General features: G+C 39.1%; 1 protein-coding gene across 11 annotated transcripts in view; it reads left to right on the top strand.

Moving 5' to 3' along the window:
• QTMAN (queuosine-tRNA mannosyltransferase) overlaps positions 1-25048 on the top strand; it is a 171253-nt gene that overhangs the window by 72818 nt on the left and 73387 nt on the right. For 8 of the 11 annotated variants that reach the window (XM_088168390.1, XM_088168394.1, XM_088168387.1 and 5 more), the window contains 2 exons: positions 11086-11253; positions 14546-14719. The exons of 1 other annotated variant lie outside the window; for it this stretch is intronic. In XM_088168390.1, coding sequence (XP_088024516.1) covers positions 11086-11253; positions 14546-14719 — 342 coding nt within the window. Of the gene's footprint in view, positions 1-2996; positions 3084-11085; positions 11254-14545; positions 14720-25048 lie in introns of all 11 variants that reach the window. 2 more of the 11 variants (XM_014870796.2, XM_088168393.1) reach the window with 2 other exon arrangements.

Below are 25048 nucleotides of genomic sequence, written 5' to 3'. Positions count from 1 at the left end.
ATGGAATCAAGAGAAGTATTTCACCATGTACCTGCAGGCTGAGGCAGCTCCCAATGTGCTGAGCACATACAAGTGGGGATCACAGGGCTCTGTGTGGGGAGTTTTGGGTTCAGTTGGGGCTGAAATGTTGAAGTTCCTTCCTTCTGTATGGTTTGTTCATTTATTTGTTTATTTTAAAGGAAAAAAAAAATGACTAAAGGGATGGCATCCTGAAACCATCAGGGAAAGGAGTATTGGGAATAAATACTCTTTTTCTAAACCTGTGATCCTTTACAGGGAAAATCTGTGAGGCTTCTGAGCAGGTGTTTGTACATTCAGCACAAAGTTTGTGTGTTAGAAGAAGCAATTTAAATAAAAGATAATATTATAATATCTTTTATACTCTGTGTAAGAAATACCAAGATGCAGGAGCTAACAGAGAAAGTAGAAAATAAATTTTACTGCTTGTATCTATAATAATTTAATATAATTTAATATCCATTTCAGTGTTTGACAGGAAGTAAAGTTTACTTAAATATTTGTACCTAAGAGCACAGGGCTGCATAAAAATCTTTGAATTTTCAAGTTAATTTGTTTCTTCCAGCAATATAAAGAGATATATACATAAAATTAATCCCATATGATTGTACAGCTACCATTGCTCCAGAACGTTTTGGAAATATTTTCCAAAGAACATCTCCAGTCCTCTTGACAAACAGCTTGAGTCAAGTTTCCTTTTCAGGAGCTCCTGAAACGTTTTATGTGTTGTTCAAAGGCATTGCTGGAAAAATGGTGTTATTTGGAGACCTTGACCAAAACTATTTTACTTTGCACAGCCTTTGCAGATATGAAAGCTTCTTGCCCAACCATCTTGAACAGATTTTTAGGTTTCTGTCATGGAGAGATGCACAGTCTTTTTTCAATAACAAATTAGCTCTTGTCAACAGTTTTCCTGGCCACAGTTTAAATAGCTCAATTCAGAATGTTTCATATTTTTATGGTGGATTTTGCTAGGAAATGTGTGTGTATGTAGTATTTATGTGTCGTGTATCTGCATGTGCATGCACGCAGACATCTGTGCATGTGCATCTCTCTGGGAGTCAAGATAGGAGATCTGAAAATGCTGAATCACTCTGTACACTCTCACAGAGATAATATTTTGGGAAACCTGTCAGGTACTGTGGTGAGCAGGGTCCATAAGATACATAAACACTTACATGATCTTACATGAGCTGATTAAATCACTAGACCATGACATTTACTTATCTTCAGCTCTGGCTTGGGCTCCTGACTTCTCACTGTTGCCCTGGTTCGCTTGGTGGCCCTTGATAAACAAGCCTTGGCCTCAGTTTCTTAATCTTAAAGATTAGAAAGCATCTGGTGTGGTTTTCTGACTTTTTAGCATATGATTTCAACCCCAGAGGCACATATTTCTCTTCCGTTTTCCTGGAGAATAATGGCAATTTAGCACTGGATGCTTTATTTAGTGATAAAAAGAATTCTGGGGTGATAGTTGAGCATGGGATGCACTGGGAAAGCATGATTTGTGAAATATATGGGAGCCTAGAAGTATTTTTATTAAATTATTATTTTATTATTGGATTTTTGCATGTGGGGAAATAGCAGCATCTTGCAGTGTTGAGGTGTGGGTTGCTCACTCAAGGATCATATCTGTGTTGTATAAATTGACCAAATATGACTGTAAATGCTTAATGTCATTGCTAACCCTGCAAAACTCTGAGCCAGGAGCTGGAGAAGAAAAATGAGCAAAAGGCTGTATTTCCATGGCTGTTAAAATTTCTCATGAGTTTGACATACTCTCTTTTTCTTTGAATTCTTTTCTGTTTGTCTCAGCACTTGCATCAGTCCCTTACATCCCGTGTCAGGAGCTCCAAGCTGCAGAGCAGAGACCCTTTATTTCCTTCTCTTTCCCTGGTTGTATTATAAATAAAATCCCTGTTATGATAACATGTGAAATAAAATGGTAGGACATCAGTATAGATTATCCTTAAAATCGTGTTATGGAAATGGAAATAAAGCAGCTTATGGTATATGCCAGGCATGATGCAAGTGATATTAAATAAATATATGACTGAGGGGTTCCATTCATTCCAAATGCTCCCCTTTGTGATCTTTAGCCATGTTTGTAGAGAAACCTTTCTTAAAGCACTTACAGCTTAATTCAGAACAGACAAAACAATTATCTTTTGAAAGTCTGATGAAATATGTTTGGCAGCTTTTGAATTTAGGCGAGTGTTTGTCTCACTTCTTTGAAATCTCACTTCAGTCGGTCGCTCAGCCATTTCGGCGCAATCCTTCAAATCTGGTAGCGAGTGTGGGCTTTGCTGAGTTACAGAAATGTTCTAATCAGAAAGTGGAGGGGCTCAAAATAGTGTGCAGTACACAAAACTTGACATTTTCCTTATGGATGTGCTTTTGAATATCAGTCTACCTGCTGTCCCTGTGCTTTTGATGAAGCGTTGGTTGATACATCTGTGCAGGAAGGAGTTTGTCCCTCCAAAGACAGGTCTGGAGACCCTTAAGCATTAAATTATTTTAATTTCTTGGCGAACAGAAGTGTCACTTTATCTTCTCTGAGTATAAATGATGAAGGTTTATGCACCAATGTGTGACTGACTCTCTTAGGAAGAGATGGCAGAAGACTGACACTGCACCATGTAGTTTTATAGCTGAGCTATGTCACGAACATGGAGCAGCAATATTTAAATTTAAATATTTAATTGTGTAAATCTGATTGCCATTTTGCTGAGCACATGGAGTAGTTTGCTCATCTTATATTATGGCAGGAAAGTTGCCACTATGCTGCAGCAGCAAATATTCTAGAAGTATGAAGGGCATTTGGGAGAAATACATATTTCCCCTTCATTTTTTTGGTAATATTTGATAAAAATACTTTTTTTTTTTTTTTTTTTGCAATACATGTATACGGAAGACTTTTTGAATTCACTTTGTGAATATATATTACAAATCACTAAGTTATTCCTAATGTTCTGTAGTGCTGCCTGCTCCTGACAAACATCTGATACGGATCATATGCCTCTAAAAAGAGAAGTTCCTCGAGCAAAATATCCTCATGAAAACAGGTTGGAGACACTCACATTCTCTCGCTCGCTCTCACTCGCATGTTACATTTTGGCACGTTGTAGGAGCAGGTAGCATATCTACTACCTGCTGTTGAAAGTGTTGAAGATACTGAATTATTTATTCCATCTTCTGCACTATCCAAACTCGTTTTGGGTAGTTTGACACATCTCGGTCTTCCATATGGATACTTCATGGTGACAGAGTTGCCAGCTGCTCAGGTTTTATGACAGTCTGAGTTTTTTCGAGGACTGTATTAGTTTTCTGGGAAGAATCCTGCTTTTCCTGAGGGTCCCCATTCTTAGGCAGTAGTTATGCCTTGGGTTGATGCTCTGGAGTAGGAGTTTTTTAGGAAAATTAGCTAAGAGAACCCATAAAAATAATTTTTAAAGGACTTGCTGTTCATAGATTGTGTGAGATTAAATCAGAGCTGTGGGATATTAGAAAAATGTGAAAGCCATTTGCTAAGAAGGCTAAGTTCCTTTTAGTCAGTCTTCAGATTCCTTAAAAAAAATGTTTAGATATCAAGGTGCATGTAGCAACATAAAAACCAGTCTGGAATACTTTGGAAGACAGGATTTTCAGGGTACTTGAAATGTCACCCTAAACAGTCAGCAAAGCTTCCCCATGGCAGGGGGTTGGAACTTGATGATATTTAGAGTCCCTTCCAACCCAAACAATTTTGAGATTCCATGATTTTCTCTGCAATTGTGAGTGAGTCTTCTGTGGTTTTAAAATACAAATGTGTAAACCTGAAAATTTGAGGAAGATTTGAGTCTTTAATTTGACCAAACATACTAAAATAGTGGAAAATGAGTTCCACTCATTTGTTGTTCTACTTTATGTGAGCATCTCTTGCTACAAACCTGTTTTTAAGGGAAGCCCTCAGTGTTGTGCTGGGTTTGTGTTGTGCAGGGTTTGATTCCCTTTCTGTGGGATAAATCAGCCTTCCTTGCAGTGGGATCCCTATATCCATGATGTTGGCTGTTTGCTCTGTGCCATCCTGCATCCAAGCTGACACCAGGAGATGTGAAGTAACAATGCTCAAATCTTGCTGTTCAGATTAAGAAGTGTACTTACGTGTAGCCCTAGGACTTCTCCGTGCTGCTACAACCCCTTGGCCATATTGCGTTGTTCATGCCAGGCTTTTGACATGTTTGGCTTCTCTCCAGAGTTGGACAGATAAGATACCAAATTAAATTAATTTGCAGCCTTACAACCAATAAATAATGCTGCTTAAATGTTACCTAATTGAGTAGAACATCCGTTTCGCAAGCATTTTTCTTTTAAGATGTCATTTCATTATACATCACTGCATCCTGTATATTTACCTGTGGTGAGTTTTTTGTCTTTAGTCACTATGTCCTCTATTTATTGTGCTTCCTACTTTTTCTTTGCTCCATCATAGCACCTATTTGAGTAGAGTTAATCTGTCCATCTTATATAAAGCACCCAGCAATAGCTACGTTTCACTAGTGGATTATTCTGATTTGCTTATTCTCTGATCTAATAAAATTCCTTTGCTTCATTTTTTGTTTCTGATGGAATTTGAGCGAGGAGGATGATGTGGATTCATGGTTTCTCCTTCCCCCCATCACCACAGCTCTGACTGCTTGGTCCTGACCTCTCCCTTCGTGGGAACAGAGAGGCCAATGTAGCCCATGGTGAACAATCTGGCCACTGAAGTAAAAATGTGCATCTGTCAGTAATTAATTGAAGCCAAATTTAATTACAAATCAGGGAAAAAAATAGTACCACGCACACTTAATAAAATTCAATAAGCTTCAGTGTCGTTGCCTAAAGAGCAAAGCAGTCCATACAGAATACACCCCCCTCAAAAGTCTGCTCTGTGAGAGTCTCTTTCACACTTACTTCTTGATCTTACATAGAAAAGTAATTTTGATTCACATTTTTCACATAGTTTTTGATATCTTTTTGAGTTAAAGGTCCTAAAAAATAGTGGAAAAGTGTTTAAGAGTGGTTCTTAATTGTGTGGGCTAAGGATCTGGCCGGAAATTTTGTTTGAGGTTTGATTCCAGTACATAAATACCCTGATCAGCTGGTTGAAATAAAGAATCAGAGGGGTAAGGAGGAATTGTGAGAGAACCCAAATGATCTGCAAGTTTAAAAATACATTTATATAACTTTTAAAATTTTTGAAATGGTGTATTTTAAAATAAAAATATGTAAAAAGAATGCATTGGCAGTATGAGTTGAAACCAAGCTTTTCCTTCCTGCTGTATTTTAGCATACAAGGCAACTCCCAAATCCTAAATATTGAACTGGTAGCAGCCATGAATATTTATCACTGTACTGTATGTACATATAGCAATTACAGCAAGAGGAAAAAATATTTTTCTTTACAATTAATATTTGTAAACGTTTATGAAAGTACATAGAAATAAATAAGACAAACACATGCCCTAATTAAGATGAAAGGCATGACAACCCTTGTGATTTGTTCTGAAAAATAAAGACCATTAAAATAGTAAGACTTAATTATTTCTGTAAACATTGCAAATTATCTTTATCTAGAAAAAAACCTTAATTTATGAGTTAAAATATCTATAAGCATTTTTTGACATTTGTACATTCCATGTCAAAAATTATTGTTAATTTATTATTTATTATAGTGTCTACTGTCACATATTACCACTTATTAGTATTTATTGTTCAGAAATTCAGTGTCGTCTATTGTGTAATGGGAAAAGGAAAAGCATTTTATATGCAGTTGTAATTTGTGTGTTCTTGGGCTAGTGATAAAATGCAACTTCTGTAAGTAGATCATATAAAAATGTGTGTAATAACAAAAATAACTGGTCTGTTAAGATTGCAGGCATTAACAGTGCTATTTGAAACACAGTTTACATTAAAGCCAAATCCATGGACTTGCCTAATTGCTGGGCTGAAATCAAGGAAAACTGTGATGGAGGAACCATAACCATGAGGTTTGGTCTGGAGGTGCTGGAAGCCTCCATCATCTTTGGAGCCCTTGTTTCTCCAGGTGGATGTGTCTGTGGTCAAACCTCTTGGCTTTGCCTTGGCCTTTAAGGGGGCAACATAGAGCAGAAGGGTTTGGATAAATTACAGTGCAATCCAGAAACAAAGATGGTTTGGGTTGGAAGGGCCATAAACTCATCCCATTCCACCCCTGCCAAGGGCAGAGACACCTTCCACTGTCCCAGGGTGCTCCAAGCTCTGTCCACCCAGGCCCTGGACACTTCCAGGGATCCAGGGGCAGCCACAGCTGCTCTGGGCACCCTGTGCCAGGGCCTCACTAGTTCAATCAATGCCATCTACTGAACAGTATTATTTTAGTACCCTCTTTCCCTAAAAGGCTTATTTTTGTAGCCATATCCAAATTTTAGTCTGTTTTATTGTAATACTGCTCCTGGAGGATGAAGAGTGCTCATAGCTCTTTTCTGGACTGCCAGATCTTCAATCATAAACTCATTTTACTGTGAATGTAGTTGTTTTGCAGCAGAGAATTATGGCTTTGGATTTTATTTGCGGAGCAGGAGAGTCCCTGCTGCTGCAGGATTGTATCCTACAGCAATCCCTCTTTTCCAGGGAGAGCTGGGTTACCTGGACTGCCACACAAATAGTGGCCACGTTTATCTGTCCTTCGTGCAGAGCTTCTGCCAGACTCAGGAACATTCCACTACAAATCAGGTGCTGTTTCAAACTTGCTTTGTTCTATAAGCCTGGCGGATTGGAGAGTTCAGCCTCCACATCCATAGATACATAAATATGCCCTGTGTGGTCTCCCAAGGGGAAGGCAAAATGTGTTTTTAGTTAAGTTGCATGGGAATTTAATTGAAAGATTTAGGGCAATGCCATAAAAGAGTAAATCATGGCTGCGTGACACAAAGAAGATTTATAAAGCCAAATAAAAATACTTTAGCACCTTCCCTATTAGAATTTGCTTGATATAAGTGGAAACCTGTATTAGTCATTTTGTCTGCTGGTAATTAAAAAAAAAAAAAAAAAGCTTTTATATTTCACTGGTTTTCAGTCCTTTGGAGTGACATAATGGGGAAGACAGTAGCAAAGGGCAGAGAATTCTGTGGACATGTCACATCTCTGAACCTGCAAGTGCACTCAGCTTCCTTCCCAGGAATATTTATTTTAGTTAAGCACATGCTTAACTAATTTCACACAAGCAGCTCCTCAGAAGGACTGTGAACTGATTCAGATGAAGCACAGGCATGGCTTTAGACTACAGCTTGTGTGGATGGTGGCCTAAATCTGGCCAGTCTCCAAGGCAGTGAGACTACTGCATGTGGGCTGGTCCTGCTCTGTGCGGGAAGGTCACTTGTCACACAGCAAAATGCTCGGGGATATTTTGGAGAGGAGAGCTGGGACAGAGCTTTAGGAATGTGACCTTCAGCACAGGTTTAGTGAGGATTCACTCAGTGTATTTATTGGAGAGCACTGTATATATTAAATGCTGCAGTGTTGATAGGTCTCGATAAGGACACCATAATAGCAGTTGAATTGTAGGGGGTTTTGTGAGATGGTAAGTTAATGATGTAGCTGTTAATTTGAATTTAGCAGACGTTTTAAATATAGGTTTCTCTTACAGAGACAAAAGTTGCAATTTAAAGCTCTTTGGTGGTCTAAAAACAGCTTAATTCTCTAGTAGCATGGTAATAAGTACTAATCCAGCTTATACAGTGATTGTAGTATGTCATGTTTGTGAAAGATTGCCTAACTCTGCTTTCTCTGGGTTTTATGTTAATTTTTTTAAATTAAACATAAAACCTTATAACATCTTTATGCTGAGATAAACTGTTCAATTTAACTTGTGCTCAAGCAGCAGCTGTCAGGAATTATCATGTTTTGAGCGTTCTTGCCATCACCTTGTGTCTCTACCTCCCGGATACACTCTCTGGGATGATAAAGCTCACCTTGTTAGGATTTATTACTTAAATAATAACCCGAGGTGAAATGAAAGTTGATGTCACACGGAATGACAACTGACATATATTTATGTCACACGTTCCATTATAATAAACTTTCCTTTCTTCCCCCTGTAATAGGTGTTAAATGGAAATACACTCCAGCATATCCTCCAGTGCCCTGCGTGAGTCCATTAGCCATGAACGTGGCTGCTCTGTGGGCATGTTCACGGGGACTCGTGCTGTCAGGTGTTATTTAAGCTTGTAAAGCCAGGGAAATTGGTTAGTGCTGGTAGTTAGCAGCTTCTCTGCCAGTAAAGAAAGAGTTGGGATGAATTCTGGAAGTGCGGCAAAGTAATGGAAGTGAATCAAGGAGGGTGTTTCCTAATCAGTGGTTTTATTTTAGTTGTTTTCCTTGCTGCAAGAAGCATAGGCAATGTCACTTCAGACTCTACATCTGAATTTGCTAGTCATCACCACAGTTTTCTCTTGACACCAGTTTATTGTGCTGAGCTGGGCAGTGATAAGAGATCTGCTTGTTAGTTGAGTCTTATCACTTTCTATTTACAGTGGAGAAAATTTAGACCTATCTCTTGCAAGCTTTCCAAGTTTTCAGCCTTTTTTGCCATGATAGAAACCAGGCTCCAGCGTACTCTAATGATGCTATTGAATTCCTCCAGTTTGCCTAAGCCAAGACTGCAGACATTGGGTTCTTTTTGCCTGTGCCTATAACCATATTTTTTTTCCCTCCTAATTATCCTATTGTTGATCTGAGCAAGTTAAGATGTGTCAGAGCTATATGGTTTTGCCCAAGCTTATTTCTTGGATTTCTTCTCATTGTGCTCTCCATTGCCCTTTTCTGTCCAGTCAGTGTGTTAACCTTGGCATCTCCACTGTCTGCACTTCCCACCCTTGTTCTGTGCTGCTTCCTGTGGTTTCAGTCCCAATGTGCTGTCGTTTTGCCCTTTCTTCCTTCAAACTCAGCCAGGTTCATTGATACCATCCTGTATTAGTTCAGTTTTCTTCCCTAACTCATGGCAGAAAGGAATTTTTTGAAAAAATCAGTAAAGGAAAAGATAAACTATAATGCAATGCAGAAATCGAGTCCTGGAATAATTTAGGGTAAAAAGGACCTTAAAGCTCATCTTGTTCCACCCCCTGCCATGGGCAGGGACTTTTTCCACTATCTCAGGTTTCTCCAAGCCCCGTCCAACCTGGCCTTTGACAGGGATCTAGGGGCAGACACAGCTTCTCTGAGCAACCTGTGCCAGGGTGTCACCACCATCACAGGGAAGAACTTCTTCCTTTATCTAATGTCAACCCATCCTTTGTTAGTATGAAGCTGTTCCCCCTTGTCCTGTCAATAGCCAAACTTTTTTCCAAGCAACTATTTAATCTCATTTTTTGCAGGTTTTGGGGTATATTTTCTCCAGTTTGCATTTTTCTTTGTCAGTCTAGTGCTGAGCAGGGATTTCACATCACCCCCAGGAAGCTTTTCCTGCTCTGCTTTGAGCCTGGCACCCAGGTCATTAGGAGGTCCAGAGGTCATTACTCATGGTGACAAATAAGTAATGACTTACCTAAAACCATTTTTTCCTCCTAGTATGGCTTGTAATAAACCTGAGCTCATATCTTAATTGGCATTCTGTGTGACAGGCCCTTTAGAACCATCAAATATTTGATGAACAAGGCAATAACAGTCATTTCTTACTTTTGTAAGCCTTTCAGATCAGCATTGACCCAGGTTGATGAAGATGGATACAGGATCTATGCCCTAGGAAGTGTTTGTTCTGCAGATACAGGTTATCTAAGCAGAGTGTTAGTTAGCAGAGATATGATATAATACACATGCTCTAGATGGATGTTTGGGGAAGTTGATGAGTTTTGAGGTTGGCAGCCAGAATTAGAAGTTTATCACATTAGTGATCTCAGTTTGGCAGTAATCTTGAACACAAAATTCATGTAAAAATAGAAAGAATGGGAATAGCAGTAGGAAAAAACACCTAGAACAAAAATATTTTAAAATAATAAAACATTGCATAAATAAGTTCTGAATCTGAATTACTAAAATGGTGGATAGCAAAAAAACCCAAACAAACAATTCAGAAACAAGCTGTGTTGAAAAGTAGTTTATTAAATTTTATTATGTGCAATAGATACCTAATCTCAAATTGTTCTTTTTTTCAAATCTCCTGTGATAAGAAATACAGGACACAAAAGTCCATGTCTCTGCAGCTCTCTGCAAGTTCAGGATTCACTTTGCTTGGAAGCAGTGCTAGCCAGGGGCCAGGAGATGCTCACAGGCTTTTGGTGAAATGCAGGGAAATCTGCCACTGGTTACAGTAGGGTCAGGATTTCATATTACACATTTAAATACATTCATTTTCTGATAGCCTGGGAAGTTACACAAGGCTAAGATAGCAGCTTGTTAGTGTTGTTTGTGCCTGCTTTATCTAATTGAAGGATGTGTGCAGTGTTGTGGACTGTGGAATAGCAGGAGTGCAGCGGCAGGACTGGGGTGCAAGGGTAGAAACAACATTTCATTATAGTGGATACCTAATAAAAATGTGAAAATAAAACAGAAAAAGGCTGGGAAAAATAAAGAAAAAAAAAAAGGAAAAGCAGACCATACTAGATAAGTGCACTGCATAAATCAAAAGGGTTTATGTCATAACATGAACATGTGCCATTCCTGCTCATATATTGAATTTCAGTAGTTGGTTGCATAAAGAAGTAAAGTGTAATGAAACTGGCAAGCAAAGTATTCCCTAGTCAGCCTTATCTTTGTTCCATTTGTCCTTCAGATACAGCTTTTCTTGCCTTTTTCAATAAAATTCATCCAGCTTTTTTTTCAATTTTGCATCTCTCTGTAACCGAGCTGGGAAGACCAATGAGATTCGGTGCTTTTCTAGTTGGGTTCTTAGCAGCTGCTTTTTAAGAGATCAAAACTTCGAATGCTGCTACATGGTATTAAGGCTTAGCTATTGATGTGTCCCTATAGGGGTTATGTTTTTCTTGGGGGGGAGGGAGTGGGGAGCAGGGGAAGGGGTGACCCCTGTGAGCACGCTCTCCAGCAGTAAACACTGCTCTCCTTGTTTTCCAGGATCCTCTTTGCAAGCTCAGTGCTTAACCTGGCTGAACTCGCCGCCCTCCGCCCTGACCTTGGCAAATTGAAAAAGGTCCTCTACTTCCATGAGAACCAATTGTCATATCCTGTCCAGAAATGCCAGGAAAGGGATTTTCAGTATGGATACAACCAGGTTCTTTCATGGTAGGTGTGGCTCGCACTGCTCCTCGTTATTTAAGGTGTCCTCCTGTCTACAGCATTGTCACCCTGAGGAATCCTTTTCCATAAACATTTTCTATATTAATTATTTTTCTACATTTTTTTTTGTATGAATTGTTTTGTATTAATGTTTTACAAGACCATGTGGTGACAGGAAATGGGGGATTGACTTCAAACTGAAAGAGAGTAGGTCTAGGTTGGATATTAGGAAGAAACTTTTCCCTGTTAAGGCAGTGAGGTCCTGGCACAGGGTGCCCAGAGAAGCTGTGGCTGCCCCTGGATCCCTGGAAGTGTCCAAGGCCAGGTTGGACACTGGGGCTTGGAGCAACTGGGAGAGTGGAAGTTGTCCTATGGCAGGGGTGGAAGAGCTAATGGGATTAGCTTTTAGGTCACTTCCAACCCAGGCTATTCTGTGATTCTATAAACAATGACCCTGTAGCAAACTGAGGTACCAGCAGAGTTCTGAGAAGAGCTTGATAAAATCAGTGTGGCTAAACCACTTTGCTCTAAAAAATTATCTCCATTTATTATATAAAGGCCACCAATGCTGCCATGGTGTACACGTTGTTGGTGGGATTTCTGACCTGTGCCTTGGCTGAAAGTGATGCTTTGTTTCATGGATGCTTCACAAAGCTGCAGCTACTCAGCTCATGCTTGGCCGTAGCTTTTACTGCATACAGCTGAAATTATGGAGAGGGTTTTAGGGAAATAAACAGAAATTAAAATGTACTGCAGCACTTTTCCTGTGAAGAGAGGGCAGTAAACATACCAGATAAATCCTTATATTTCTTTCATCTAGTATTCAGAAATTGTGCAGTGCTAAAATACCCAGACGTTTTAAAGGCTGCGGTCCTTTATTGTTGCTAAAAACAAATGTATTTCTCGAATCTGAGTTAATGAAAGAAGTTAATAACAGCACCACTGAAAAGCTTTGTGGTTAGGCACTGCACAGACCTAAGTGAAACAGCAAAACTCACTTGTTTTAAACTGAAATAAATTCATTTCCATGATCTTTCTCACCTCTCTCGGTGGAAGAATTATTAAGAATGGGGCTTAAGCCTTTTAAGGTGCAAGTTAAGCTTTTGCATCTTTATAATCTAAGGCAGTTATGTTGAAATTTCTCAATTAATGATCTGTGTATGCCATGGCCATTCTGCAGCTGCCTCTGCCACAGTGTTTGCAACATGTTTCACTTACTGAGCTGTAAAGATGGGAAAGTGAAGTGAAAGGTCTTTCGAAAACAGTGGCAGCCATTTTCAGACGTTCTAACAAAAAGAAGTGTTTTCTGTTGCTGGAAAAGGAATATTTTTTGTAAATATATTTTGCTTTATTGTGGCAGTTGTTTTTCATACATCTGTTGTAAACTGACAAACATTTATCCTCAAAATATGCATTTTAAGTATCTTCTCTTATTAGATGAATTAAGGTGATTTTCACAGATCATAGAATCATGGAATGGTTTGGGTTGGAAGGGACTCTCAAGCAAATCTCGTTCCAACCCCCTTCCATGGGCAGGGACACCTTCCACTAGACCAGGTTTCTCCAAGCCCACCCAACCTGGCTTTGGACACTTCCAGGGATGGAGCAGTAGATGCTCCATTCTGTCTCCTTCAGCCTCCAGTATCTTCTTCATGTAGTTACATAATATTCATCTCCCATTTCTGTTCTGCTGAAACCCCAATTTAACAGAAAATAGAAGCCATGTCCTCTGTGTTATTCTTCACACTGCAGTGGTCATCTGCAAAGAGATGCCATCTTGTCATCTTCTAGGTATATTAGAAATGGGGTAAATGTACCTTTCCACTTTTACACAGAGGTTTTGGAGAGAATTAAAATTAGAGCACTTTGAACCTTCAGGTTGGTGCTTTGGATCATTAAAAAATCAGAATTCTGATGTTTCTAAGGAGTTAATCTTTCGAATTTGCCCCTGATTTGCAGAGCCTGCAGGAAGGAGTTAGGGCAGTAAGAGTTCATGCATGAGAGAAGTTGAGATGATGGTGTTGGAGCCTTTGCTGTGTGTCAGAGAGCAGCAAAGAAACGTGTCAGGTTCCTGCATCATGTCATCTGTAAATCAGTGCAGGAAAGATGACTTCTGTACAAAACTGAGGCATCCAACGGGTTAAAAACCATATGTGGGGAAGAGAGAGGGTAAGATGCCAGAAAGCATTTCAGCTCCTGCAGCCAGCTTGAAAAGGATTATTTCTCTCTAATGTTGGGGTTTCTTTGCTTTTCCTGCTGACTCCTGCTGCTTTGGTGAGCAGTGTCAGTTCTCTTTCTTGACCAGACAACAGAAAGATGCAGAGAGGATGAATGACAGCCTCTCACCTCAAATATTCTTTTCACCAGCCCTGTGACTTATGAACACATGTCCTCAATGTATCTTCTGACCTGTAGGTCTGTATTACAATATATAACATATTGAGAAAACCAACTGGCCATAAAGCATTTCTTACCTCAGTTAGTGCTGTGTGTATTGGTGTAGCTCAGGTTGTGGTAGCACTGCCTGGATAAACTTCAGGATTTTTATAGCTACTTATTTTCTCCAGACTGACTCTAATTTGAGAAATAATACCTGCATTATCACTGAACTCCATGTTAAAATTATTGATCTGGTCGATTTCAAAACACAGTAGTAGAAATAAAACATTACATTTATATGCCATTTTTTTTCAAACTTTTATGAGGGGAGGGCTATTGTATGCTCTGTATTTTATTTTTCTATATAATGGATACACTCTTAATCAGGATTATGTCTGCATAGGTTAAAATGACATTCCATTTCTTTAGTGTCTTGCTGCCTGACACACATAGTCAGTTGAAGGTAGGTTAACCTAAGGTAAGTTTTTCTTCAATAAAAAATATTTCTGAGGAATTTTCATTATCTTCCAACTTGAATTCTACAAAAGTCAGATTACAGTGGGCCATATCTGTTTATAATGCTTCTGAGAGATGATGATAGTAACACTATACTTACCATTTTATCAATAAAACTCCACAGCTAGAATAGGATGTGCTCCTTTAGATTAATCATAGTAATTAGTTATTAGTTAAAAAAGGTTAAACATGTTTTCAAAGGATGAATAGAAAGAAATAAAACCATTTCTGGTTAAGGTACTTATGCTACTCCTAATCCACATGAAAAGGCTGATTTTAATTAGCATCCACTTGCACCTTTTGCTTGTTTATGAGAATATGTATCCTATTTCCTTTGCCTGTAGAATAATTCTGTTCCTTTTGTGGCAGCAATATGTTCATTAATCTTCACCACTTTTTACAGTTTGGTTGCTGATGTTGTGGTGTTCAACTCTGCTTTTAATATGGAATCCTTTCTTAAATCCATTGGAAAATTTATGAAGCTGATTCCTGACCACAGACCTAAGGATTTGGAAAAAATAATCCGACCGAAGTGCCAAGTTCTTTATTTTCCAGTCAGGTTTCCTGATGTGAGCAGGTCAGTGCATTTTCCACGTCATAAATTGCCTCCAGCCTGTCAAAACTCTGTATTTATGATGACGTTCTAACTAATCAGCTAAAGCATCGTTAATGAATGAGTTTGATAATATGCAAAATCCCCTAATTGATAAATGTATTTCAATAATCAGAGGCTATTGAGGCAGCCGAGCCTGTCCTCAGTGCCTGTCGTGCAAACTTGCATTGTTCAGGATGAGTGATTTCCCACTTGTTTTAGTGATTTCCCACTTGTTTTAGTGATTCCCCACTTGTTTCAGCCTTCCAGGAGCTGCCTGCTCCTTGGCTCTGTGCGTGTTTGTGCTTGGGAGGTCAAGGACGAGACAGAAATGCTGGAGAACAGTGAAAGTGATAAGCCTGCAGCCAAGGGGCTATTTTATCCCCTCCTTCCTCCCCTACCTCTTTTTATGGCTTTCCAGGTAGGCAGAAGCATTCCTGAGGCAGGGAGCAGACTTGCAGATGTTGGCATTTGCTGCAGCAGGAGTTGCTCTTTGCTCCTCCTCTGTTACTCTGAAGGACGTTTTTTATTGCCCTCGTTTCAGAGCCCGTCTTGAAATTAGCAGTGGGTTATGTGGCTCAAAGGGAACATTCGCAGGATCCTTTTCACTTTTGATTAAACCTGGCACAATTGTTTTTCCTGTTATAAGGGACTCTCCTCCCACCGAACAGGAACTTTGCTTCAGTGGGACCAGCACTAAATAGAGTGTGATTCTGCAATTTGATTATACTCTTAAACCCAATACCATGCTGGCTACATTTTTTTTGCTGAAATAAGGATGGGAAGCACTGCAGTGACTTTGCAAGAGCCCGCCTTTTGATCTGATAATAAGTTCTGGCCACACTTGAGATCTTTGTCCCTGACCAGCCTGTACTTAGAGTTATTTCAAAGGCTAAATATACATGTGTGGTAGTTTGAGGTAGAGAAATTTTTAGTGCAGGAGCTGAGGTCGTGCACTTGCTGATCTACTCAAACTGCAAGGTTTGAGTTTCAGTGTCTGGGAAAACTTAAATACTGATGCAAATCATTTAGAAACCAATGTCTAAAGTTAAATCTTTATATGTCTATTTTTGACAAGTGTGTTCAAATCTTCCACTCACTGTTTCTTTGGGACTTGGCTGCCTGGATGGCAGCATAGTTCAGTACCTGTATATCTTTGAGGATCTACTATTCTCTCTTAGAGTCCAGAGCTTTTGAGTGCAGAGAATGCTGTGGGTGCTCAGCATATTTGATGTGGAGCCAGTTCCAGAGGCTCTCGGGGTTTTGGCATACCTTAGGAATCATGTGGCCCAGACCTAGTTTTGGAGATGAAGTTATGATAACCCTGTCTCGTATATTACATCAGCTCTTTTGGACTTGTCAGCCCTGGCAGATGGGGTCAGACCAGATCTGACAAATTAGGCTGAAGTCATCATACACACAGCTCTCGTTTGTCCAAAGCAGGAGGTGATTAGCTGTGTAAAATCATTAGCCTGCTACCCAAACTGGTACAGTAGGAAGAGCTCACATGTCACTGGGTGCTCTTTTATAGTTCTGCTCTCATATTAAATCCCATCCCACAAGGCAGGACACTTTTTCCCATTTTTATTGTGGTCGCTGCACTTGAAATTATATCAAAAACCTCTTTTCAACAGTGATGGGCAAAATTAAGATGCTCATACACAACTGTGTGACAGTAAAACTTTCACAGCAGAGTGATTAGAAACAAAGATTAATGTCAGCTCTATTATATCTATTTTATTCAACATCTAATTTTAGATGTATGATCTGAGGTGTTTAGACATCTCAGTCTAAATACCAAGACAATATCAAGTCCAATATCAAGACAGGAAAAAAAATCTGAAGAAAGGGCTGCTTCTGCCTGACTCTGAAGTTCTTTGAGTTTTGACCTTCAGCTGCAGCCAATATTTGCTATTTCTTTACATGTTTTACATAAAGTTGAATGCACCTGTGGCAATTCAAAGCTGGTTTTTTAATTTAGATTGTATTAGTATAGTGACTGAATGGAGATTGAGGAGAGAAAGGTTAAGAAAAATTGTGGCCAAGCTAAAATTTATAAGTCAAGCTCTTAGCCCAGAGTGTTTTTCAAGTTATTTTCAAATGGTAATTTGCTTTATCCAAACCAAACTCATACAGTGTAAGTAAGTGATTATTTGCATGACTGACAATCATTTCAGTGCCTGCAGTCTTTTTAAAATGCATAATTTTGCTGAGATGTTGGGAAAATATTTAAAAATTCTGAAGGCAAAATAACCAGGGTGGGTTTTTTTATTTTTTTTTATTTTGACCTCTTTTATTTTGCGTGTGAATGTCTCAGGGTGTGTTTGTGTCTGAAACATAATCTACATTTGGATTGGGGAGAGAGAGGTTATCTGAGAAATCATCCTCACACATGTGATGGGAGCTTTTTAAGATTATTTTAGATTAATATTGTAGTTGTAGGGCAAAATAAAATATATCTGAGCCTTGATCAAAACCAGTGTAAGAAGGATCATGTCACAGGAGTTAATCCTGTAAAATATCTACCTTTTAATGTAATTACTGTAGGTGATGGACACAAACAGCACAAGCAGCATAGTAAATGATCACTTAAGAGGGGAGGTATAATGATGAAGGATATCCTTGGAAACACTTGTAGATACTCTGAGAGACACCACTATAATTTGTAATGTATATTTAAATATTTCAAATGGGCCTCTAACTGCTGCTTTTCTGCTTCTGAGGGGAAGTTGTTGATGCCTTTTCATAAATAATCTTTTTTTTAATAAATATTTGTCATTAGGACACATGTTGGTGTTCCCAGAGCAAACTCAGCAGACTGTGGTCCTTATCTGACAATGAGAAGAGATGAAAGGATTTGAGGATTTGACAGAATAAGATATTTACTGACCTAATCCTCCTGTTTTCTGGTTCTGACAATGACTGGCTTCCATATTATATCCTGCAGTGCCAAGGCTGCTCCCTATATACCCACCCCATGTGATTTCTGACTTGAATTCTGATCTTTGTGCATTCTAGTGAAGTATATGATGTGGGAATAAATATCAGAGTATTTCTAAGCTTTGAGACAAAAACCTTCTCTGAGTTGAGAGCAGCTGATCTGCCATGTGTGCTATGTGTCAGACTGGGGGTTTATAGCACAGAGTTAAATACATTGTAATTCACACTTATCTGTCCATTGACTTAATTTCAGTATATTTTCTATTGTAACATAAATAAAATCCAATATTTTTTTCACTGTATGATCAATAGAGTCTATTTTGATATAATCTTTTTCCTCTTTTGCACTGTAAAATGATTGTCAAGGGAGAAATTCCCTTTTGACTAACGTGGTCTTTGGTACTTTTCTGCATGCCAGCAGAGCCTTCTGGAAAACTTCTGCAAGATCTTTGTTGGTATTTGGATATCCAAATGGTTGGATATCCAAATGTTGGTCTAGTGGAAGGTGTCTCTGCCTGGGGCAGAACTAGATGATCTTTAAGCTCCCTTCCAGCCCAAACCATTCCATGATTCTGTGATTTTATATGAGTTCTTCCATCCCATCTGTGCCCACATTGTCAGTGGCAGTTTGCAAAGCAGGGTCAGATTAGGTACTCCTTGGAATTCATTCCAATGAAAATTTTAATTTAGATTTTGGTTGTTATTATTACAATTCCTCTGATTGCAGTATATCTTCATTGTTATCACACTGTGGTAGGAAAGGAAGATGTTTTTATAAGCAAGAATGATGTAACATTCCTAAGAGCTCAAAATTCACATTGGACTGAGGTGGAATAATATAAAAGAAACATGGGAGTATGAGGATTACAGCAGAAAATAAAAACAGCTTTTTTTTTTTTTTAATGGAACTTGTTAGAGAGTATCATATACTATCTGCATTACACCTTTTGAAGTAGAATTTAAGATTTTAGACTTGTTTCTTCATTTGCTTTTATAACTTAGTACAGTTAACAGGATATTCTCAACCATTTGGACTTACATTTTTTCAGTTGTAGTGTGAAAGAGGCAGAATTTGCCTACTTAGAGAGTATTTTAGGGCCAGTCAAGGGAGTTCCTGAGTAAATTAAGTTTTTAAAAGACACCAACAGTATTTCTTGTGCTGAAGCATGTGTGGAGGAGCCTGTTTTGTGGAAATAAAAAAAAAATAAATTAATTGCATTACTTGGATCAGGTTTGCAGGGCTGAACTTAACTGGAAAAATGCAGATGTCAATGAGCAAGGAGAGACTTGAATTCACAGGAGCCCAAAGCTATGGATGGGCACTGGGGGCCTGTCTGCGTTGCAGGGAAAGATGCTCAGCAGTGGTACCCATGTGAGCTGTAGTGAACTGTCTTGCATGTGGGAAGCCATAGATAGCTTAGAAGAGCAGTTTTTGGCTAATTAGCCTTCCAGTGAAATAGCATATATTAGCTTAGGTGGAGTGCTAATGACAGTGACTCTGGTACTGGGGGTACCCACTGCCTTTGGTGGTGGCTCAGGCATCTCTGTGGTGCACTGTGCCCTCTCCAATGGCACAGCCTCACTGCCACCACAGTTTATGGGTCATTAGCATAATTAGATAGTGCCAGTAGACTGCTCCTACCTTGGGGCTTGCTGCTGAAGAGCTGGGTGATGGAAATTGCTCCCCAGAATGTCTTTCCTCCTCACCTGCCGCAAGCGGGATTTGAGGATCGGTGTTGGCACACTGAGAGTTACACAAAGAGCACGAGGGATGCTCTCAGGATCTGGGACACAGATCCTTCCATGTTGGAAGGAAAATGCAATGTGGGCTCAAAAGGGACATAAATGGAGTCTTACCACTATGGAGCAGTTGGCAGTGGGGTGGTTCCTCTTGCCCCTCTGGGATTAGTGCTAGCCCAGGTAGCTGCACCTGCAGTGAGGGCTTGGGTGGTTCAGTGAAGGACACTTTCATTTTCAGTAGTGTTTACTCACATGATGCTTCCTCCACACACTCATGCTGTGCTGTCTTGGGTGATGTAGGAGTTTCCATTCATCCTCTGGATCAGGGAAGAGCTGTTACCCCAGCCTTGTCTTCTAGGCAGAACATGCCAGTTTTATCCCCAAAATGTTTATCCCCAGACCACTCGAGCAGCATCAGAACAAGAACACTCTCCTAGAGAAGGGCCTGGCTGAAGAGTCTGCTGGGATGTATTCATTCTGCAAAACTTGCTAAAAAGTAATTTCTTTTTTATCTATTCAGGGACAAAAATAGTTTTACTGACTCTCTTTTATCTGTCATATAGGTATTTCTCTAAATGCTATCATAATAACCATTTAGGCTCACAATAGCTCACAAGGATGCTTAAGCAGAATTCTCTGTGCAACCCACTTTTTTATTATGTTGGGTACTGCTCATGTTGCATACAACACATTCCCATAAAACTTGCTTTTTGTATTTACAGAGAAATTTCTCTGGAGAGTTAAGGTCTTGTAAAACATTCTTGTTCTACAGCGTGAACGAATTATCATACTCTGGGGAATTAAAAGTGAAGTGTACTGAAGAAAAGAATTTTTTCATTAAAATGCAGTTTATATTGATAAAACAGATTACTAACATTTGATGAAATGTGAAACTTGGATCTACCCATATCGCTAAATCACCAGTAGGTTTATTTTGGCAAGAAGAATAGTATGTAATGTATATCAGGACCAATCGTTATACACTACCTGTTAGTTTTGTATTAGATTAAATTGTCTTTCACTAAAGTACTTGGAAAAAACCCTACTATATCTGTATCGTGAAGTAGCAGAATGTGGTAACCAAGAATATTAGAAAATAAAAGCTGTCGTGTTATCAGTTTTGGCACAGTCATTTATCAATCAGTATTTTAAACATTGACAAGTGGTAATTTAATAGGGAATGACCCTGTTGGCAGGAAGTTCTAATGACAGATGATGCAAACTCATTTATCACTATGGGGCTGTGCTGGCTTCTTACCTTTCTCAGTATCACAGCTCATATTTTCCAAGTCTGGGATGTGAGAAGCCACAGAGGGCAAAACCTGTGGCACTGAGCCTATAACCACTCCCATCTAATCTGATTAACCCCTTAGCTGCAAATTTCTCTGCAGCAGGGCTGGTAAGAGCTACAAGTTTTCATACTGATTTAAATACCATTTGCTTTTTAAGGAGGATTTTCCATAATACTTTCCCATAGGCAGTTTTTCAGAAATATTCAAGTTGTGTCACTTTGAATACACAGTTGAGACGTGCTGGTGCTTGGCTTTCAAAAAACAAACCACATACTAATAATTAATAGCACATTTCATTAGCAGGCATTAAAAATATTGCATGCAGTGCCCTATACAATGGGCAGCTATTATTATTATTATCATTACTACTCGAGGAGGAAATTGATGCATTCAGAGGTTTAATTGATTCGTGCATATTCATGTGGGAAGTCAGTGGTAGAGTCACGACAGGACTGGATTATTATGCACTTCCATGCATAATAATTTCTCTGCAACTTGGGAAGAGAATAACCTACCTTGTTTTAATAAATGTGGGCATTTGGAGTTGAAGGATGTCATGGGAGGAGGGATGAAAATGACACCTTCATCAGCAACTGGTATGGATGGTGCTCCTCAGTCTTCTGGGATTCCATCTGGAATACAGTCATGCAACTATACTTACTCTGAATTAAAACAATAATGTGGTTTTACTTTAATTTCCACACTAGTAAAAGTTTTGATCGATTTAATATGAATTTATGTTATTTTTTTTTAAAGCATCATAAATTCAGTCTTTCATGGGGCTTTATTCACCTTCCTACCTCAATTCTATCTCTGTTTATTTTCTTCTCCTTTCACAACAGAGTCTCCTGAGTCTGGGGTTGGGTTAAATATCATTCCTGTTCAGGATGGTTGAGACATTAAATACTTTCAGAGTTTGCATCAAATTGTTGTCATAAGAAACAGTGACATTTAAATTTAATTGATTAAAATTGTCACAACAGACTTAAAATAAGGCTGAGGGGTTTTTTGGGTTTTTTTTCTGGGTTTTTTTGGGGTGTTTTTTTGTTTTGTTGTGGTTTTTTGTTGTTTGTTTTGTTTGGGGTTTTTTTTGGTTTTTCTTTTTTTGTTTTTTTCTTTTCTTCAAAGTGGAAAAAGGCTATTGCTTAATGGTAGGAACCTGCGAAGTACTAAATACCCTCATTTTACCTGCAGTCAGGGGGAACTGAGGGCTTTTGGTGGGAATACAACATTTAACAGGGATAGAAAAAGGTGGCACAAAACTAACTCTGGATATTGAGTGGTCTGACTGTGTCCAGGTCCTTTTCAATCCATAGGAACTTAAATCATTTGCATGTGTGAAAGATGGTTTTTATACACAAGGCTGTCCCTGCTGGATTTTGCATTTCAAAATACTGCCCTTCAACGTTTGAACAATTTCATATTTTTTTATTATGAAATTCATGAATATTGCATGGAAGTGAAGGTGGATTCTTTTTTTTTTTTTCCTTTAAAGGGATTTCATGCTTACAGGATTGTAACAGAGAGGGAGGCAGTCATGTTGGGCATCTTATTTCTTAGTTGCTACACGAGGCAATGACAGAACCTTATTGTTTAAATATTCTGGGTACTTAGAATACAGTATAAAAGAAAGCAGGTAATGTGCTAAAAATTGCAGAAAATATAAAGACTAGGAAAGGAAATACGAGATTTTAGAGATTCTTCACTAAAAATGAAGAATGTCAGAAATTAGTTTTGAAAGGATGAAAGAACTCCTGTTCCCAGTTGTAGAGGAATGGCAGTACCTTTAGAAAAAGCCACATTTCATCTTGAATGCAGTATTAGTTTGGGGAGGAAAAAGCTAAACCAACGAAAACCCAAACAAGCAGCACCTTTTAAAAGAGTGGTGGAATAGATTGCCTTGCAAATTGTTATTAAATGTGAGAGGGAAACTTTATGTGTGTTGGATCTGCTTCAAGCACTGTTGTGTGCAAGATTGCAGACAACCCATTCCAGTTACAGTCAGAGGTATCGTCAGATGGAAGTGTCAGTGGGGAAGATATGAAGATGTTCTATAGGAATTTTAGGGAATAGAGAATAAGAGAAGGAAATTGCATGCTGGAATACATAAAATCATATATTGAAGAGGAAACTTGAAGCATAGCTCTCCAGTCCTATGGAGATGACCTTTATGTAACGTGTAAGAACAACTTAATGCAGATGTTTTATTTATACATAACCAAATGGGATGAAGTTAAATGGTTTTTAATTTTGCCAAATCACAGATAATTTCTTTGTTGTGCAAGGAGTGTTTTAATCTAGTTAGGGTTTTTGTGTATGTATGTGTTTTTGGGGTTTTGTGGTTTTTTTTGCTTTTGCATTTGCAAATGCTTAATATTTTATATTTTGGACATTCCCCCTGCTCAGTTGTGACTCCCAGATGAAATAATCCTCCTCTTCTTCCCTCTAAATAATTCAGGTAGCATACATTTAAAAATATGAGAATCCCAACATAAATGTGCCAGAAGTGCTTTTAAGGTAGGAGGTTGTTCTGCTTTACTATGGAAAAGATGCATCTCTAAATGGTAATGAGGCTTCATCAGGTCTGGGCTTACAAACACCAAGTCATAGGGATGCTTGGTGGAAGAACTCTGGGAGATCCAAGTCCAGGACTGTTTTCCCAGCCTCGTCTTAGAATGGTTTGGGTTGGAAGGAGCCTCAAAGATCGTCTTGTTCTACCCCTGCCATGTGCAGGGACACCTCCCACTATTCCAGGTTACTCAGGGCCCCATCCAGCCTGGCCTTGGACACTTCCAGGGATCCAGGGGCAGCCACAGCTTCTCTGGGCACCCTGTGCCAGGGCCTGCCCACCCTCACAGCCAGGAATTCCTTCCCAATATCCCATCTAACCCATAATAATCCCATCTCTTGGAGCCCCTTTAAGCACTTTAAGGAGCTCCAAGTTCTCCCTGAAGCCGTCCCTTCCCAAGGCTGAACGCTCTCAGCTTTTTCAGTCTGCCCATACCATAGTAGAGGGGCTCCAGCCCTTGAAGCATCTTCGTGGCTTCCTTTAGACTTGTGCCAACAGCTCCAGGTTTTCCTCAAATATGTAGGAAAAAAGATCTTGGGATTAGATTTCCTTTTTTAGTAATGGGATATTTTTTGTTGAGAAATACTTATCTGTTGCAGAATCGTTTTGGACATTATAAAACAAAGTACCATTATGTTCAGTCTGTTTTTCAAACAACGTTACAGGCAATAACAACAGCCAGGAAGAAGGAGTTAGGTATTGAGTTGAATCATCCAGTGTGTGGTAAATTTTAGAGTGGGCTCCTCATTAAATGGTGCTATTTTCCTTTAAGGTGACTCCTAAGTAGTGCTCAGGTCAGGCTTGCAGTAAGCTGAACTTAGTCCATCTGTGACCTGCTATGTATATTTCTTGCCCCCACACAACCCTGAGACTTATCATCAGACCACATCCTCTCTATATTCATTAGTGCCCAGCCAGCCAGGGGAGTAGTGATTCCATATGATCATGGAAAGGCTTGGGCTGGAAGAGACTTTGTATCATGTTAGTGGTGTGTGATGTCTCACAACCAGAACCCTCATCTTTCCACTTGTGCTTCCTTATCAGCTCTTCCTGTCTGGAAGCCACAGGTCTCTTTCTGCTGGTTCTGCGGAGGTTGAAGAGCCTCAGATTTAATTTCTCCAGGATGGATTTGGCTTTAGGTGTGTTGCCCTCTCCATAGCAGAATACTCATCATGAATGCTCTGCAACAGGATTACATCTTCAATTCTATGACTTTGTCACTCAAAAACCCCCCAAGCTGTTCAGAGCCATGTTCTCCTTTGAACTCTTAAGCATTTTCCATCTGCACCTGATGGTTCTCACAGGTGTTAAATAGAGAAACAGGCAGATCTTCTTTCCCTTGGTCACTTTGATGTGATAAAAGGTGAACTAGTCTATGTGGCTGTGCAGGTATTGCCACAAATTTGCTGACATTTAGTAATGCAGCTAAATAGCTGCACCATACCAAATATAAATATATATATATATATTTTGTTTTGAAAAAGTGTATTTGAGTCTCATACACTATAGAAAAGATATTTTAAATGTACAGATTGATGTGTCTCTGTAAAGCACTGGAAAAAAAAAGTATGTTGTTCTGGTCACCCGTGCTCAAGAAAGATTAATTTAAACTGTGAAACAGGTGTAGAGAATTGCTGCTAGGATGATTAGGAGAATCTGTATTATGAGAGCAGATTAAAAGAGTATGGTTCACTTGTCCTAGCAAAATAAAGGTTGAGAAGGGGATATATGTTAATCTTTATAAATACAGTCAGAGGATAAATGCCATGAAAG

Source organism: Sturnus vulgaris, chromosome 7 (genome assembly GCF_052056855.1).
Source record: "Sturnus vulgaris isolate bStuVul1 chromosome 7, bStuVul1.hap1, whole genome shotgun sequence".
NCBI lineage: Eukaryota > Metazoa > Chordata > Aves > Passeriformes > Sturnidae > Sturnus > Sturnus vulgaris.
Note: the sequence above shows the minus strand (reverse complement) of the source record. Positions and strands in the feature narration are given on the sequence as shown.